The sequence below is a fragment of the Limulus polyphemus genome, unplaced genomic scaffold (genome assembly GCF_000517525.1).
Source record: "Limulus polyphemus unplaced genomic scaffold, Limulus_polyphemus-2.1.2 Scaffold253, whole genome shotgun sequence".
NCBI classification, from domain to species: Eukaryota; Metazoa; Arthropoda; class Merostomata; order Xiphosura; family Limulidae; genus Limulus; species Limulus polyphemus.
Genome location: NW_013665863.1, coordinates 708,930 through 726,828, shown reverse-complemented (window position 1 = coordinate 726,828; position 17,899 = coordinate 708,930). Strand labels below are relative to the sequence as shown.

Genomic DNA, 17,899 nt, shown 5'->3' with positions numbered 1-17,899 from the left:
TTTAGTAAGATTAAATTAATTGGTGTCATTTCACTCATTTTTAAGATTACGAATATAATCTCACACTACAACAAGACACCTGGTAACACAGAATGATAGTACAAATAGCTCATTGTGTAGCTTTGTGCTTAATTATAAACAAATAAACACAGAATTATAAAGAATAATAATAAAAACATATTTACAGAATCGCATAATTGTTAAAGCATGTCACATGAAAATATTTACAAAATAGTAATGTTTAAATTAAAACAGTTTAAAACAACAGATTTAACGCAAAGGGAAAAAACTTAAACAAAAGTCAAATATACAATTTCATACGTTCCTTATTAAGTTTTCATATGAAGTGATTTTTCCTACACCTCATACAAGAAAACGGCTGGCTTTGATTTAATTAAGCAACAGATTTCAGGAAATAATAATGTCCACTCAACAATTCGTTTTCACATGCTCTTCAGAAGCGACCTTCTTTACTGCTAAGCTCACAGCAGAATAATTAATATAAAAAGAAACTTACAAACTGATATTGTTGTATTCTTAGTGAAAAGATACACAATGGCTATATGTATTATGTCCACCATGGGAAATGAGCCCCACATTTTAGTGATATAAGACACCATGGGAAATGAGCTGCCCCAGATTTTAGTGATATAAGACCATCAACTTACTCCCTCCCCCTCACCCGAAGGACACATACTGAGGTAACGCGTTAAAATATATGGTTTTATGAACCCACAATCCTTCCAGCTCTTTAAAAACTTTTTGTGAGATGGAATTACAAAACCAACTATAACTTCCTTTTTCACTTTAATACATCCACATTAAAACGACAGAATAGTTTATATATGGTGTTTGAGATGTTTGTTACTCACAGAATGATCCAAAATTTATGTACAATTTCTATGCGGCATTGAGGCTACTTATTCATTTTTATGAATTATTCACCCGAAAAGCTATACTAAAAAAGAAAAAAAGTTAAAGAAAATAGCCGGAAATTCCTATATAAATACAAGATCACCTGTGTGAGTAAAAGACATGTTAAAATCAATGCATTTAATATTCCCTCCACCGCTATAAGAAGTATAGTTTCATGTTCTTACCTTACGTGGTGATACATTTTCGTTGGATTATAGGGTTTTTATCATTTGGTATCAAGACTTCTAGAACCTACGTGTTTTTCCGTTCGGGTTATAGGGTTTTATCATTTGCTGTAAGAGGTATAAACTTGTTCTTTCGATTTGTCCTTGTCCAAGGTACCTGACGAGAAGTGATATTCACCCCGAACCAGTATAACTCAGTGACAAATGGTAATTCGAATGATTTGAACACCACTTTTGTAACGCACTCACAGTTTCAAAGTACAGTGATTAATTTTTATTTATTTTTGCTGGTAACGGGACACGAGCCATGGAACAGCTCCACAGTCCGGCATGCTAACCATTAGTCGCGCTAAGCCAAATATAACAAAACTTCAAATTTTCTCTATGCAGCAATGCTGATCTATATTAAGTTTAATAAAAAATCCAAATGTTGTTCTTCTTCATTTCTATTTCAAGAAAAGTAGTTTAAATATAAATATTTAAGTAATTTTAAATTCACAAGTATAGCTTTATATTTTTAATGCAAAGAGCAAATGTTTACTATAACCTTAGATATAGTTACAGTTACTATGGTTATAACAATAAGCTCCAAACCTGGTTGAAAAAACCGGCAACATAGAAAATAAGATTAGTAGTATTTGTGACGTCGTGAGAGAAGAGATGTGGGTTTCGTTGCAACATGGCGGAAGGGTGGAAGAAGTTTTTGTTCTGATATCGTTTTTTTTCGTTGTTGTTGTTTTCAAATAGAATAGTTTTTTTTTATATTTTTTTAACCTGGTGAGTTCATCTACTAAATTTTTTAAAATGATATTTTACAAAATTGTGTCTACTGAATAAAAATTAGAAATGAAAATTCAGATTAAACTTAATTTAATTAAAGTAGCATGTCTTCATCACCTGATTTTGAATTTGTTTACACTACTCCTCAAATATTGTAATTTTAAATTTGTAAGTTATGAATCTAGAATATAATGAAATTTCTGACTATTTACTAATTTAGGATTTACCATTTCACGCAAGATTTGACAAAATCGTGATGCAAACTATGACAAAAATATGTAACTCAAATTCCAACGAAACATCATTCATTCAATGATTAAGCATACGCTGTGTTATACATTATAATAATATATGTTATTTTATGTACGATCCGTAAGTCATAATAATTGTTTTTTAAATATTTAATTTTCAGTCAGTAGTTTTTTAGAATAATGGTAATGTCAAGTAGTAATATTGTTCATACATGAATCATATGTAAGGTGACCAAACGTTCTGATTTCTAATTCTAGCTTTCCGTCACAGTGACTCAGAGGCAGAGCAGAACAAATGCTGTTGGGACTTATAAGTTATATCTTATAAGCACTTTATTTAGTTGTATTTGAGATGCCCTGTCTGTCCAGTAAATAATGACATGGATTAGTATTGTTTTTAAGTCTTTAAACTGTTGCATTTTAAGTATAATCATTGGCTAAACAATTTAACTTTAGAGGTCAGCTGATGATTGCAGCATTTCCTTATTATTTTGACACATTTTGTACATTCAGTAGCTGGTGAATAAGTTTTTGGTGTTCATAGTAATTTAGTACAGGAAACATTTGATTATAAGTGCATTTTAATATACTTAGCAATAAAAATAGTTTTCTTTGGTTAATATTTTATGCATTTATTATTACTATTTCCCATACAGTTTGTAATGATTTCATGAAAAAGTCCTTTCAGTGTTTTAAACCCCTCATGCTCTCCTTCTGTGACTGAAATTGTCTGAATTTATGGTTCTGGAACCTGATCACTCTAATAATAATGTAATGTAGATTATATAATTGTAAATTACTCTTTAAGTAACCTATACTTGAGTGGTAATGGTAATATTTACTATAAAATAGGATAAAAAATATGGTGAAATGAGATGCACACCATTATATATATGTATATACACAAAATTGAACAAAAAAGATAAAAAAATTCAAATAATAAGGATTGAGGTTAATTGACTTTATTTTATTCCAGTTTGTTTTCTCACTGTAACTTATTTCTCATTATTTTGGAATAGAACAGAAATAAACTTATTAAATGTAGGTTGTTCATGATATGATTTTTATTGTTCCTTTATGTAATTAACAATGTAGTTTGAATGAAGACACTTCAGCAGAATCCTGTGAAAAGTTATTAATGCATGTGTATTTGTATTACATTATGCCATAAACATGTTATAAGAAGAATGTAGTATACTTCTAAGTATCTCACTTGTTTTATCAGCATACACTGGAGACAATAGTAACAGCTACATTGCATCATCACGATAACATAAAATATTTGAAACTTATTTTGAGATTTACTACTATGGTTAAGGAGGATGTGTTGGAAAAAGGAAATTATATTGAAGGCAACAGGAAAGCAAGCTTTTCACTGTATAGTTTCTGCAAAAATAATTCAGTAAAAGGTAAGTTTAGTAGCTGACTCAAGAAGTGTGTTAATACCTACAAAAGCAAATTGATATTACATAACTACATTTATAACATTTTCATATCAGTCTTCGTAATAAGCTATTGCTAACAGGAATGTGTTCTATTAGTACACATGATGACTTGATCAAGTTAAAGGGATTTTGTGTGCACTTCAGTGGAGTAAAATTCTGAATTTATAGTGGTTTATGGTATTTATTTATTAATAATTGTTTGTGGCCAAAAATTAAGCATAAAGTAGAATTTCACTTATGACTCATTTGAGTCAAAATTTTAACTTCTCCTCCCCATTAGCATCGTTCTCTCACAACATAAAAGTCAGGCACAGATTTTTATATCTTGAATGCATGATTTATACTGCTAAATGTTGAAGCAAATTTTCCACACAACTCAGCCACTTATTGAACTTGTTGAGGTCCTTTTGAATCAAAACAGTCTTTTCGGTATCAGTTTCTCTCAGCTGCTTGAGTGTTATCAGCAAATTTAGCTAATGTGTTACTGAAGTTGATATCATTATTATTTAAATTGATAGCAAAACAACAAAGTTTTAAAGTATGTCTTTGAAAAAATTTTCATTTATTATATATCTAGTCATAAAACTGCTGATTTTTAATCAATCTCATTTATCAACAATCAAGCAAACTTTTTATTTTTTGAATAATATGAAAACAGCCTATTTTTTATTTATTTTTTTTAAAGTTAGAACAGGAGTATCTCATTCAAAAATAAAAAAAGCAAAAGCATCATCAGTGAACTTGTTGAGACAAGAAAAGCCCTTCCTGTTACTGTGTTTACTCTTTAGAGTAGATTCCACTTCCTGAACCAGCAATGAAATACAGTTTGATAGGCATAAATTCCTTGCTTTCGTTCATGATAACAGAAGTCTAGTTTTGTCTATGGTGGGCTTAGAAAAATTTATATAAATTTTTAAAAATAATCAAATATTATAACTATTATATTATTATTAAGTTTTTTGTCATGTTTTTGTTAGAAATATTAGATGACTGACTTGCATGTTTTTAGATTAACCCTGTGTTTGAACATGGTTCTTTTACACCAAGTTTGATTTGAATTGATGATCAGTTGTAGTATATAAACATCTATGAAAACTGATAGAAGAAATGTAATGGAAAACACATTTCAAATATAAATGGAATATGTTTAGTTGTATACATTTTGTGGGGATAAAAAAATGCTCAACCATTTTCAACTACTGACAGGGTTGAAACATTTATTATTTTAGACTTGAGCTTTCCATATGTAGTACATAAATTATATTACTTTTAACAAAGAAACTTAGTTTTGATTAACATGATGCATTGAAGAATAATGTTATTTGCTATTTTAGAGAAGTTAAATTTTATTTATGAAAAACATAGTTTTAGTTTTCTTTGTTAACTTGTAAAGACAAAAAGGGTGCAAGTGATTCAAACTTAGCCACTAGGAATTTGTTGTAGGAAGTAATTTGTTTTTTATAACAGAATTATTACTCTTTGTTTCAGTTTCCTGGATGCAATGGAATATTCCCGTTCTTCTTCCCTCTTCTCTTCTGTAGAAGTTAATAATGATGTGGTTCCCCTAAATGATCTTACACACCAAGCACAAGGTTCTGTAATAATGGCCAGTAGAGGCTCTACAGACTCCCTTTTAGCATCATGGGGATCTGATGAATCAACTTCAAGTAGCTCAGGACATGACTTTTCCCATTCCATATACCCATTTAGAGGTCCAAAAGCCAGAGACTGCAGTGGTGCTAAACATTTGTTGCCTTCTGAAAGAGTGAAACAGGAATTTGTGGAAGGATCATTAGTAAGTGTTAGTTCACATGTAGATGGAGAATGGTGTGACACTACAACGTTACTGGCAGACCCAGAAAATTTTGAAACCTATGACAATCGGCAGCGAAAAAGAGTACTTAGTGAAGGAGAGAATGATGAAAATAAAGAACGACCACGAAAAGCTCTACAACCACCAATAAGTTCAATTGAAAATAGAAATCATTCAGCTGCACTTAGTACTAATAATTTTATTTATGATGGAGCTAGCAGTACTTCAGGCTACTCTGAGATTGAAGTACAAAGTTCAAGTTTGTGCTCTGTTCAAGATTTAGAAAACTTTGCAAGAAGTTCTAATTCAAATGTTGAGGACCACCCAGTATCTGAAACACCAGAAGTAATAATGGATACTTCTTCTGAAAGTGACAGTGATATTGATATAGTAAGTCTTCGCACTTCTGTTTTAAGGAACACTAGGCCTTCAAACTGCAGCATTAAAGTAGCAGGAGCTCAGTACCATGATCACAGCTACACTGGGGCAAGAGAAAGGCTTCATTCATTGAACACAGCTTTCTGGACCAGCAACACTGGTAAGTAAGAGTATATTTATATTGCTTTTTTTAACATGTCAACTCCTGATCTCACATATGTATGTATAATTAATATTATTCATAATTGTAGTTTCTTTCATACAACTTGTATCCTTGATGTAAAAACAAAGATTAGAGATTTGTTTGTTCTACAATCATTTAATATAAAAGAGTCATCAGTGGCAAAGCAGCTTTTATGGTTAACCAAATTATTGTATCACAAAACTTTAATCTTACACATTCAAAAAATGAAAATTTTTAACACATTACAACTAGCATAATCAATTTCAAATCTAGCAATATATATTCTTAAGTATTGAATTTTTTTTTACACAATTAATATATGAATTGTACCACAATTGGGAATTCATTCTGTTTTATACCCTCAGTTTTTAACTCTTCAGTTGTGTAGGTTTATAGATTCTGTTATATGGTCATCCTGATGATAAGTTTATACTACATAATTACTTTGATACAGTTGTAGGACCTTAAACTTTCAAATTTTGAATCTAAAGAATATTCATTGTAATTTTCAAATTATCCTCCTTCAAATCAAGTATCTATAGTGAATAAAGTACAATACAAGAAGTGCAAGACACAGAACCTGTAGCACACTACAGTAGGTTGGTTCAGTCAGACTGACTGTTTCTGTATCACCAGACCATCATTGTCACTAACTTGGTATCCTTGTACGGATTTGTCAAAGTTGTTGGTACTTTGGTCTGACATACAGGATCCTGCATTGTAACATCACTATAGCTGACAGCAACACTGAACTGAAGAAGGACATGAATAGCAAGCACAAGTGTGTCAGAAACTTACTTTTTAGTAGTATATGTAGTAATGTAAATATATGGGTATGTTGGGCTAAAGATTCTTCTACAGTAGGTGTCTGTGACTTGTTGGTGGTAAATTGGACAATAAATGAACAGCATGCACTCTACTTGTGTTCAAAGTAATGTGTATATATATATATATATATAATATTCGGAATAGGTTAAACGTATGTACAATAATTCTTTACACTATGTAGCTGTATCTTAAACACTACACAGTTTTCTTCTTGTCAAAAGTCCACTTTGGCTAATTCAATTGCTTTGGAATTCAGTTAACAAGCCAAACTATTTTTCTCTATTTTTATCACAATAGTATTGGTGTATAATTCACTTAAGCTGTCATGTGAGTTACCACAGTTGTATCCTGAACTTCCAATAATTATCTGCTCTTTATACTTCCAATAATCATCTGCTTTTTTCAAAGTCTACACAGATGGGTTCAATTAACTTAGAACACCCTTTGACAAGACAGATTATTCTCCTTATCTTTTTCAAACTGTTAATCTCACTCTAACATATCAACCGTTGAGCCATTCACTCACGTGATTGTTAACTTTATGTTTTCTAACTTATCTCTGACCGAACTTCTCTTTCACGTGACTTTTCTTTTCAGCTTGTCTGCTTGCAGTGTTTATACATCTATCACTTAGGCCTTCTACAAATCTCCATAGCATTGACATCAATGGATTGCAAACACAATATTTGATAGCCTTGACATCATTGAATTACAAACACAAAATTGATTAATTAATAACATTTTGTACACTAAACAGTCTTTTTATGTCTGACAAAGTGTCAAAGTCCAACCAAATGTGAATGAAAAAAAAATTCCTCTTTTCTATTTTACCACATGTACTATTTATAATTATGCATGATTTACATAACCACTGCTAAATGAAGTTCAACAAAAACTTAGGAATGAAAAATAATTTTTAGGAACAATTAATACCCATAATGTCAGCTGTATTTTTTTCAGAGCAAAATTAGCACACATATGATCATTTTAAACATGTATATCTGTAAAACTATAATCTTGGCATAAATTTTGACTATTGCTTTTTTTCCCAGTCTTTTAGTACTTTTAATATTATTGTCTTTCTCTTCATAATGGAGTGTGAGTCAAATGATATAAGTAGCATGATTTTTTTTATTTTTAGTTTTGATACTTGAACTTTAAGATTATCCTCTCCAAGAAATTTTTGTTTCATAGGAGTTCAGCCTTACATGTAGATTACTGGTGTCTTCAATGATTTTAAACCTAGAATGTAACTGGTAAATGTTTTTGGAAAATGGCATTTGTTGTGTGGTATTAAGTATTTAAGATGTTTATGAATGAAACAAGAAAGTAAATGCCTTGATTTTAACTGTAGTCTTGGACACGTTTTCTCTAATATCGTAATGCTTACAAAGAAATGCTAGCTTACCAGGAACTTAAGATCAAATAACACTGTAAAGCATCTCACAAATCTGATCATAACAATATTTCAACTTTCCTTTTGTGTTTCTTAACATGACACATTTACAAAAGAAAAAAAAATTAAGTAGTCAAAGTAGTAATTGTTTAAAAGTGATTAATTTATGGTATCCTTAAAGCATCACTATGTAGCATAGACTTGTGTCACAGTGGGCTTTGATTTGTCAGTTTACCTCAACAGTTGAAGCATCCTCTAGTCAAGCCCCAACCATAACACATTGTTCAAAGTTGATAAATCTATTCCATTGTAGCAACAATTTGTGATCATACAATTTATAATTTGTATTTAAAGATCCATGGCGATTTTCTCTCTCTAACATGTTTATATCTACATAGTAAAGACAAAGCGAGGACCAGTTTATTCCTTGGGTAGGAGTTCCTAAGATTTTGACTAGTGAGTGTACATGCTTAAATATACAACACCAAAGCTTTAAGCATAATAGTACATTTCTTGAAATTATCTCGTGATATATCGAGCCACAAAGTATTGCAACAGGATCTATCCATTCAAAACAAATTTTTAGACTTTAATTTAAAATACACTTAACACTATTTATCTACATTATTTTTTTAAGATAAGTGGATCCACATTTTTTTTTTTTTGTCTTTTTTGATAAAAGAATGTATAAACTTTGTGATTATCAGTAACGGCATATCAGATTGCTGAAATTCAATATTCCAGTTATAGAATAATCACCTGTACATATTTGAACATCTTGGTAATGTACTGATATTTGAGAAACTGTATTTGAATTTCTGTTTTTTTATATAAATGAAGTGTTTGAAACTTTTTTTTTTCAAATTTTCACTGTGCTAGTTCAAGTCTTTAAAGAGTCACAATGCAAAATATAAATAAGCTTTGATGATATGGTTTTCTTAAAATATACACAAATAGACATAAAATTCACAGTAGCATCTTTGATATTAATTTTCTGAGACTGGTTGGAAACAGTTGTATGTAAAATAACTTCAAATATAAGTCATTGTGTTCAGTTTGATCCATGATGTTAGATGATGTAATATATTAAAAAAAACAGTTTTTGTTAACATTTCAAGAAAAGATAAGGTTTCAAGGGTGAGAAAACTTTCCTTTTGCTTAACTGCTTGATATGAACAGTTATTCAAATGAAAGTAATCCCAAACTCTTACCTAGCTGACCAGACAAGTGAAAAAAATTAACAAATATTACCATATTTTTGCCTGTTTATTGTTATTATATGATTATACATAAAATACTGGTAAAACATTTTGAAATAAACTATTTAGAACACCATTATATTTGTTTGTGTTATTATATTTGTACATTGTCAGATATTGCAGACTATCATCTTCTAAGCTAAATGTATTCTTTTATCCGTTTTGATTGGCATGGAACAATATCAAATTATTTGTAATTATCAGGTTTTAGTATTTCAGACGTAGAGTTCAGTATGATTGTAGTAAATACAGTTCAGCATGATTGTAGCAAATACTTTGACTCCAATCAGTCTATTCAGTGATTGTATTAGCTCACAATGGCAGAAGCACTGTTTTCACACCCATTAAACTATTATGACATAATAATACAACAACAACAACATCTAAAAAACTGAAGATATGTAGGGCAAGTTCCCAATGAAATTAGGCAAGAGAAAAAAATGGAATGTACTTGCCATTATACAACAGATTGTTTGGATCAAACAAGTTTTGCAAGTCTGTGTTGTGTTTACAAGTTAAGTAAGTTAAAGAAAGGTATGATACTATAGTAAACTGTCTTATGTCAGTTTGTCTACTTTGTAGACTAGTTTTATAATGAAGCACATGTTAATCAAGAACTTGTAATTACATTTCTAGACTGTAGGTTTGTAATTAAGTATATGATAAGATCAAGCACATGTATACTGTTTTACTTTCTGTACTGTATTTTTGTACTTTTAAATACACATAGAAGCTGTAGCATATTCACTTACAGTCGTGTAGTCTTACAGTAAGAAAATAAATAACCAGCAAACTGAAATGTTTCAAATAAACACACATTATTCCTGCATGCTAAAGCTAATCAAAGAATCCTTTACTAGCTAGGTAAATATGGTTTTCAGATTAGTGTGTTAGCGGCTGCTGTAGCATTAAAAACACTGTTGTTCATTTTTATATGTAAATCACTCAATATGTGTTCAATAAGATAATGTTAGATGTGTTCTGATCATCTGTTTTAAAGCTGTTTGGAAAGAGGGTTAGAAAATTAAACTGTGGCACAGAATGTATCTTCTTACTATTGCATCTAGCAAAACCAAAATTTTAGCTTTAAGAGATTATCTGAAAACTCGAAAAAAACATGGTATAAACTTAAAATATTAATCCTTATAATAAAGAAAAGTATAAAGTGTTGGGGAATTATAGTAATGTTTAAGGTGACCAGTTTTTCCAAACCAAAAAACTGTGACAGCCCAGCCCTTGTCCCTATTTCATAATAGTCCTTGTGCTTTTTTCTTGGCAGTTAATTCATAATGTCCGATCTGCCACTTTATTCTGTTGAAAACACAGCTTTGTAAATAGTGCACTAAACTTTTTATCCCAATTGCTTGCCTTTAAAAAAAAAAGGAAGCCTGATTTTAAAGTATCTGAAAAAAAACTTTCTTTTTATCATTTTCACACTATGATAGGTTAAAAATGTTTAATAATAAATATATCTTGGAGAACAGTCCCTGATGTTTAACCATCCACCACACTTTCACCAACTACTGTATGTCTACTACAGTACTGCCAACTAAAAAAATCAGCATAGACCTGAGTTTTCACCATGCACAGATGGAACTTTCAAGAGAATTTGGTGGCAGGAGAGTACGTGTCACAACAAAGAGCAAATCAAGTAGGCCTATTACATTTGTGAGTTGATGTGACTGACAGTTTGATGTCTTTATCATAAAACCAGGATGTTTTGTGTGTTTTAAGAACTTTTATTGGGACAAACTACCAAAAAATGGGACTGTCCCATCAAAACTTGGATGTCTGGTCACCCTAGTGATGTTGAAACCACTGGATGCTTAGAAAATTATCTAGTAGGATTTAACTCTAAAGACAACTTGAAGTTATCCAGTAATTGTCCTTTCATGTTATTGTTCTCCGTGTTGTATATTATAGTTTATTATCTACATTGGGTTTTTATTTAAAAAAAATTTACTTAATAGAGAGATCCAAGTCATTGTTTATTATTTTACACTAAATAAAAGGGAGAGAATCTGCTTTAGGCTCTAGACTTGTGACCATGATGAAATATTAATCCTAATTTTTATTTTCTCAAGTTAAAAAAAAGTATTGATTGAATGAAGTAAGGAAAAAGGAATGCTAATAATAAAAAGTTAAAACCATGCATTAAAAAAAGAATAACTTAATTTTATTTAAGAGTGACCTTAAGAGTTGAACCCTAAAATTCCTAATATAAAAAGGATATCCTAAAAGTCTTTTTTTTTTTTCTGAAGAAATGGCTTCTAAATTTCTTTTTTTCTTAAATTTAATTTGTCAAAAATACAGGTGTCTTCAGCAGGTTTTCTGGTAACTGTACTCCCTTCAGAGTCAAAACTGGAGAATAATTTTAGAAAACTACTCATTATTTTGAGATTATAATGCATAATGCTTCATTGTCTGCATTTAGTTCACTCTAATGCTGTAATAAATAAAAATTCATCATCTTTGGTTTTGCCTGGCTTTTAGGTGGGGATTTTTATACATTCCTTTTGGCCATCACAAAAATGCTAATTTGGTTCCTATTTCTGGAATCTTCAGTTCCTAAATTTTACATCCTTTATTATTATGAATAAAGTTTATTTGCAGATTTTTTCTGTATTTATTTATGCAGATGATTCTTCAGTAAGAAGGATGAGAGAGGACAAGTCAAGGAAATCTTCAGTTAGAAGGATGAGAGAGGACATGTCGAGGAGAAGAGAAAACATTCAAAGATCTGGGCATTTAGATAACGACTGGCCAGTGGCTCCTGACTTACAGCTTGATTGTTTATCTTCAGATGATGATGATGACAGTGTAGAAGTAGTTAGTATTGAATCTCCAAGGTGAGTAATAGTGTGTGTCTAATACTCTATCTGATTTAAATTGAATAAGCAAAAAAAAAAATAAGTAATAATTTAACTTACAGATACTCAATTCAACAGGTTTTAAAATTTACAAAAAATTTCATTTCAACCACATTTTGATGAGCGGTGACTTTTCATAGTTATCTTTTTTTCATAAGAATTGTGATTCACCACTCTTCTCGTGTATGTTTTTCTTAAAACAGTTATAAAAACAAATCATGTTTTGGGTCCTAATTGTTTAGAATTATTCAATGAAAGTCCCAGAGATTTTGTTTAGCATCCTTTTTTTTTACTTACAGTTTAAACTGTTTTTAGTTTCTGATTACATTACAAATTAATAATGCATTAATACCCTGTCATGTTTGTGAGAATTTGAAGCTGTAAGATGTTACATATTCTTTGTTTTATTTAAAATTTTTAAAAATGACTTAATTTGATCAAAACCTAGAAGACTGAAAAAATAACTATTGCACAAAATATTTTAGTTGAATCCTATGTAAACAGTCTAATAGGTGATTGAATCTATGTAACCCTTGTATTTTGGGTAACACATTATAGATTGGTTTTAGAGGAGAGAAATTTTATTTTCTTGTGAAATAAACTTACTTTCCAAAACATACATACCTCTGCTGACACTGATAACTATTTCTCAGTCTTCATCTTTGCCATATAAGCATCGTGTTCACTTGCTTCAGTCTTTATACCCCACTCGACTGCCCTCGGCAAAATCTAATTTGCAAAACTTTACACTGGCCCTCACACGCCCTCTATGTAGGTACTGTATATAAGCACTGAATGTCAACAAAAAAATCACTTTTTCTCGACAAAGCACTAGCGCTAGGAGATATGTCTTGTGGTTAAAATTTATTTTGAAGCATTTTGACAGTAGTCTGGTGTGTTTTTTTTCCCCATTTGCTGATATTTTATTGGTTTTCTTTTGCGTTTCAAAAAAAAAATGCGGGTATGAATTCCTGTGTAATGGTTTCTCACATGGGGTTAATCAGATCTCGTCCATTCCTCCTTTGTTGTCTGGTGGTAGTCAGTGGTCAGGGAGTCCACTCTTGGTGGAGGTTGTCCATGACCTGATTTGGGATGAGTTGGAGTCCTTCATACGGCCCAGAGGTTTTTCCTGGGGGTTCAGAGTTGGCTTTTCATCATGAACCTGAATATACTGGAGAGAATTTAGACACTGTTTTCTGCTCCTTCTTTCACTAGAGCTGCCTCAACTGAAAGCTCATCTGATCGGCCACCTTCTGCCTCTTTTCTGCAGTTAGTTATGCGAGTTTATGAAGCTTTGGGGATTCACCCCTGTGCTTTTGAGTCTATCCTGTCTTGTTGTCAGATAGATCTTGGGGGATTACTTTGTTTTTCCTCCTTCCCCTGATATTGCCGTGTATGCTGGGATGTTTGCAATGCAATTACAAGAGAGTATTGCTATGCCTTGCTCCCCTCATTTATCAGAACAACATGCCCTGGCTTATCATTGTCTGGCTGTATTATATTTGGACATTCAACAGTTGGATTTGTTGTTGGAGCTATGGGGTTCCAGGTTAGAACCTGTTATTCCTCTTACCAGATCTCCATTTTCATGGATTCATTTAACTCTTACCACTGTATTGTGATACTCCTCTTCGTTTTTTCAGCCTTACTAGTTTGCTGGAGTCCTTGAAACTTTCAAAGCCCTATTATATACAGCACATTTCCAGTTTTCTTTATCATCATTGGCTACTTGCCTCTCTTCTACCCCAACGGTTAATTTTGGAGGATTGATCATTTGCGTATGGTTTACAGAATTGGTTCCGTCTGTATTCTCTGGGTTTTTGGAAGGTTGGGATGGCGCCAGTGATGTCAGTGTCTACCCATTCAGAAGGTCGATCCCGTTCATCCAAGACTCTATTCTCATCTTTTTTTGGTGACCAAGAACACTAGAGATTGGCATCTTATCATCAATCTCTTCCTACAGCCTCCTTGTTTCACGATGGAATCTTTTCTTCAACTTCAATGGCACTTCACACCAGATTTTTGGATGACCAAGTTTGATGCTCACATTTCCATAGCAGAGTCTTCTCGTCGATTTCTATATTTTTTGCTTGAGGTCCAGATGTAACAGTTCCAAGCTCTCCCGTTTGGACATGCTTCAGCACCATATGTTTTCTGCCAAGTAGTATACGCTTTTGAACAGCATCTTCATTTTCTTGATCTGTGCACACATCACTATTTGGAAGATTGACTTTTTTTTGGCACCAATCTGTCATGTTGCCACACTACACTGTACATCCACAGATTCTCCTTTCAAAGCCAGAAGGGCGGACATCAGATCAGATTGGAAAAATCCATTCTCTCACCAATTCCATACATGGTCCATCTTGTGGTGTTTTTCAATGCACTTTGAATTGAGCTTAATCTTCTCCCCTCAAACTTCATGCTAAGGAAGGGATTGTCAGGCATTTGCTTATGTCACCTTCTCTGTTTTGGGGATTTGGGCTTTCCTAGAATTCCTCATACAATTGGATTAGGCCCATATGAGATCCCTTCAGTGGTCTCTTTGCTTGAACAATTTGCAGATCTCAAGTGGTGTCTAGACAGGTATAACACAAATATTAGGGTCTCGATACCACTTCCTCATGTGGAAATCCATTTCTTCATGGATGGGGTGCCTTTCTTTTAGGGTAGGCATTCCAGGGTATGTGGAGTGACTACGAATCTACCCTGCATATCAACATTCTCAAACTACTTGCAGTACATCTAGCGATGATTCCAGGTCTTCCTCTCCTGCATGACAAAATGGTCATGATTTATTCCGACTACTCCACAATGGTTTCATATCTTTCTCGTCAGGGAGTTTCTCATTCAAGATGTCTTGATTTTCGGGCTTTCGATGTTTTTTTGGCTCATTTCAATGACATCCAACTTTTGGCCTGTCTAGTGCCAGGGGTTATGATTTTGATAGCAGATCACCTTTCTTGACCCCATCAGATCCTTCCACTAGCATGGATGTTCCTTCAGGTGGTCTTTCAATGGATTTGTTCTCAGTTTGGCTCTCCAATGATAGACACCTTTGCAACCCATTGGAATACTAGCCTGCAGTTCTGGTCTCCAGTTCCACATCCACAAGCTCTGGCAATAGATGCTTTCAGTCAAGACTAGATAGGATTCAGTTTGTATGCCCTTCCTCCTATTCATCTCTTACCCAGACTCTTGTCTATGATTAATTTCACCCCATGTTGGGTTCTCTTGTCAGCACCTTTTTAGCCTGCTCAGACTTGGTTTCCTCTTTCTAAGTTGCTCCAGGAATGTTTACCTCTACCTCTTCATTCTTCCTTGTTGAGAAAACCTCAGTCCAACATTCAACACCTGGACATTTAACGATTCCAGCTTCATGCATGGAAGTTATGCAGTTTTTTGCCTAACCATAGGGGTGTAACTTCTACAGTTTCTGTTTATTTGACTATATCTTCCATAAACCTACTATGGCAATCTATCGATGGAAATGGACTACATATTGTCAGTGGTGTCTTTGGTGAGCCTTCAACCCACTATATCCAACAGTCTCCATAGTTTCCAGTTTTTTGACATGAATTTTTGAAAGGTTTGGTTTCTACTTTGCATTATATACAGCATCCTTTGCTGCTCCTTTTTGCTCATCTATGTATACGAAGGTTTTTGACTCCTGTGCTATCTTGTTTTATGATCCTCTCACATTCTTCATCCCAAAAGACAGTTTCAATTCCTTAATTGTGACTTTAGAGTTGTTTTTTCATGCATTTTCACTTTATTCCTTCAAACCTATGCCTTCTGTTCTTTGTATCACCTTTCCCTCGAGGTATATTTCTATTGTTGTTAGCTTCTGGATGCTCCTGTTCTGATTTATTTGCCATCCCTGTTCAGCACATTCTCTATCCTTCCACCTATTTTATCCTTTATCCATACAGATCCTTCCTATTGAACACACTCACTGCCAGAGAAGGGAATAAATTTTTTTATTTCCTATTCTTTTCCCAGGCATTTCTCATCTTTACAGTCTGTCATACCCAGATCTTTTGTGTCCAGTCAGAGCACTTAGATGTTCTTTGGTTTGTACGAAACTGTTCAGGGGCCTTATGCACCGGCTTTTTATTTAGTGGGATCCTGCAGTGTCCCTAGATTTATCACCAATTACATTAACCAGGAGGCTTCGGGAGTTGATTTCTATAGCCTTGTTATCTGTTGTAGATCAAAATATACTCCACATCATTTCTCACCCGATTTGGCATCTATCAATGTCATTATCTGCTCATCTTAACTGTTCTCTGGGGGATATTTTGCAGGCTGGTATGTGGACTTCTCCCAACAATTTCCTATCTTATTACCTTCATGATCTGGCAGTTTCCTCTTCTGTGGGATTTTTCGCCCCCCCCCCCCTCCATGGCTGTGTTAACTACCTCTGCTAGATTTTAACAAGGAGGTGTGTAACTTTCTTACCTGATTAACAGTCGTTTTTCTTCTAGGGTCCCTCTGTATTTTCTTTGGATCCCACTCACTGGCATGTGTTGCTCAGTCAGGTGTGCTTGTATTTTTTTCAATTCTGCACTAGCAACCTTTGTATTGGTTCATAGTTGCAACAGGCTCTGTTGAGATGAGGTGTTCCATAAGACCATCTACATGCAATTCTGGATGGTAATATTATCTCACAATACAAATCCAATGGACCTCTACTTGTGGACCATCATGAATAAAGCTAAGGGGGATTTTGCCAGTCCCTGCTGATCTTAGAGCTGAATCAGTTGAGATCGGTTTGCTTTTAAAACTTAAGGAACATGGTTCATCTGTTGCATTGTCTCCGGAGACCTGTTCCTCAGGACTCCCCACTACACACATGTGTCCTCTACTACTACTACTAGTGGAGCTAAGGAGTCCTTACCACACCCAGTTCCCAGCTGCTGGGGTGCTGGACAGAGGATTTTCCTTCAGAGTGTTGAGTTTTCTACACTCTTGGAGAAGAGGGTGAAGTTGGAGACCCTCCTACCTTGGAAGTTTTTTGGTAGGAGCAGGACCAACCTATGCGGTAGCCTACTCGTAAAACTGATCCAGATTTGATGCTTAGCTATCCAGTGGCAGTGTGCTTGGGCCCTCTTATGAACACTGCCAGGTCTTAGGTCATTCATGCAGGGAGTCCACTATCTCCTCGTAAATCCAAATGCAATGCAGTTCCATCTTAGGTCCGAGGTGGAACAGTGTTCCACATCCTCTCCATAATTCCATGGGTAAGTGGAATTCTCCTTGCCCACTTGGTTGGGGAGTGAAAATGACTGCTCATAAATCCAGACCGGATGAGTTCTGGACCTTGGGTGGAATATGGCATACATGATCCCATCAATCCAAACCTTGTATGTTGCCTTTTAGACTTCTTCAGGTTGATGAGAGGGATTGTCCACTTTGGTGTTGCTTTATTTCTTGCGTAAATCTGGTTGTTCGAAACACATCGTTCCATGACTGCTGGTAGGGATCCTATCACAAAGATATGTATATATTTGCAGTCCAACTGCCCTTGCCACCAATGGGGGATATGGGTACCATGACCCCTTAAATCCAGCCCCAAGTCATGGAACCTCGGCT

The 17,899-nt window shown here is 33.6% G+C and overlaps 1 protein-coding gene across 2 annotated transcripts in view; it reads left to right on the top strand.

Moving 5' to 3' along the window:
* The first annotated feature begins 1,770 nt into the window (after nt 1-1,770).
* LOC106478820 (E3 ubiquitin-protein ligase Arkadia-like) overlaps nt 1,771-17,899 on the top strand; it is a 44,134-nt gene continuing 28,005 nt past the window's right edge. Inside the window, exons 1-3 of one of the 2 annotated variants that reach the window (XM_022382501.1) lie at nt 1,771-1,877; nt 5,065-5,927; nt 12,073-12,283. In XM_022382501.1, the coding sequence (XP_022238209.1) occupies nt 5,078-5,927; nt 12,073-12,283 (1,061 nt within the window). In that variant the 5' untranslated portion in view covers nt 1,771-1,877; nt 5,065-5,077. Of the gene's footprint in view, nt 1,878-3,242; nt 3,541-5,064; nt 5,928-12,072; nt 12,284-17,899 lie in introns of those variants that run through there. The other variant, XM_013939391.2, reaches the window with a different exon arrangement.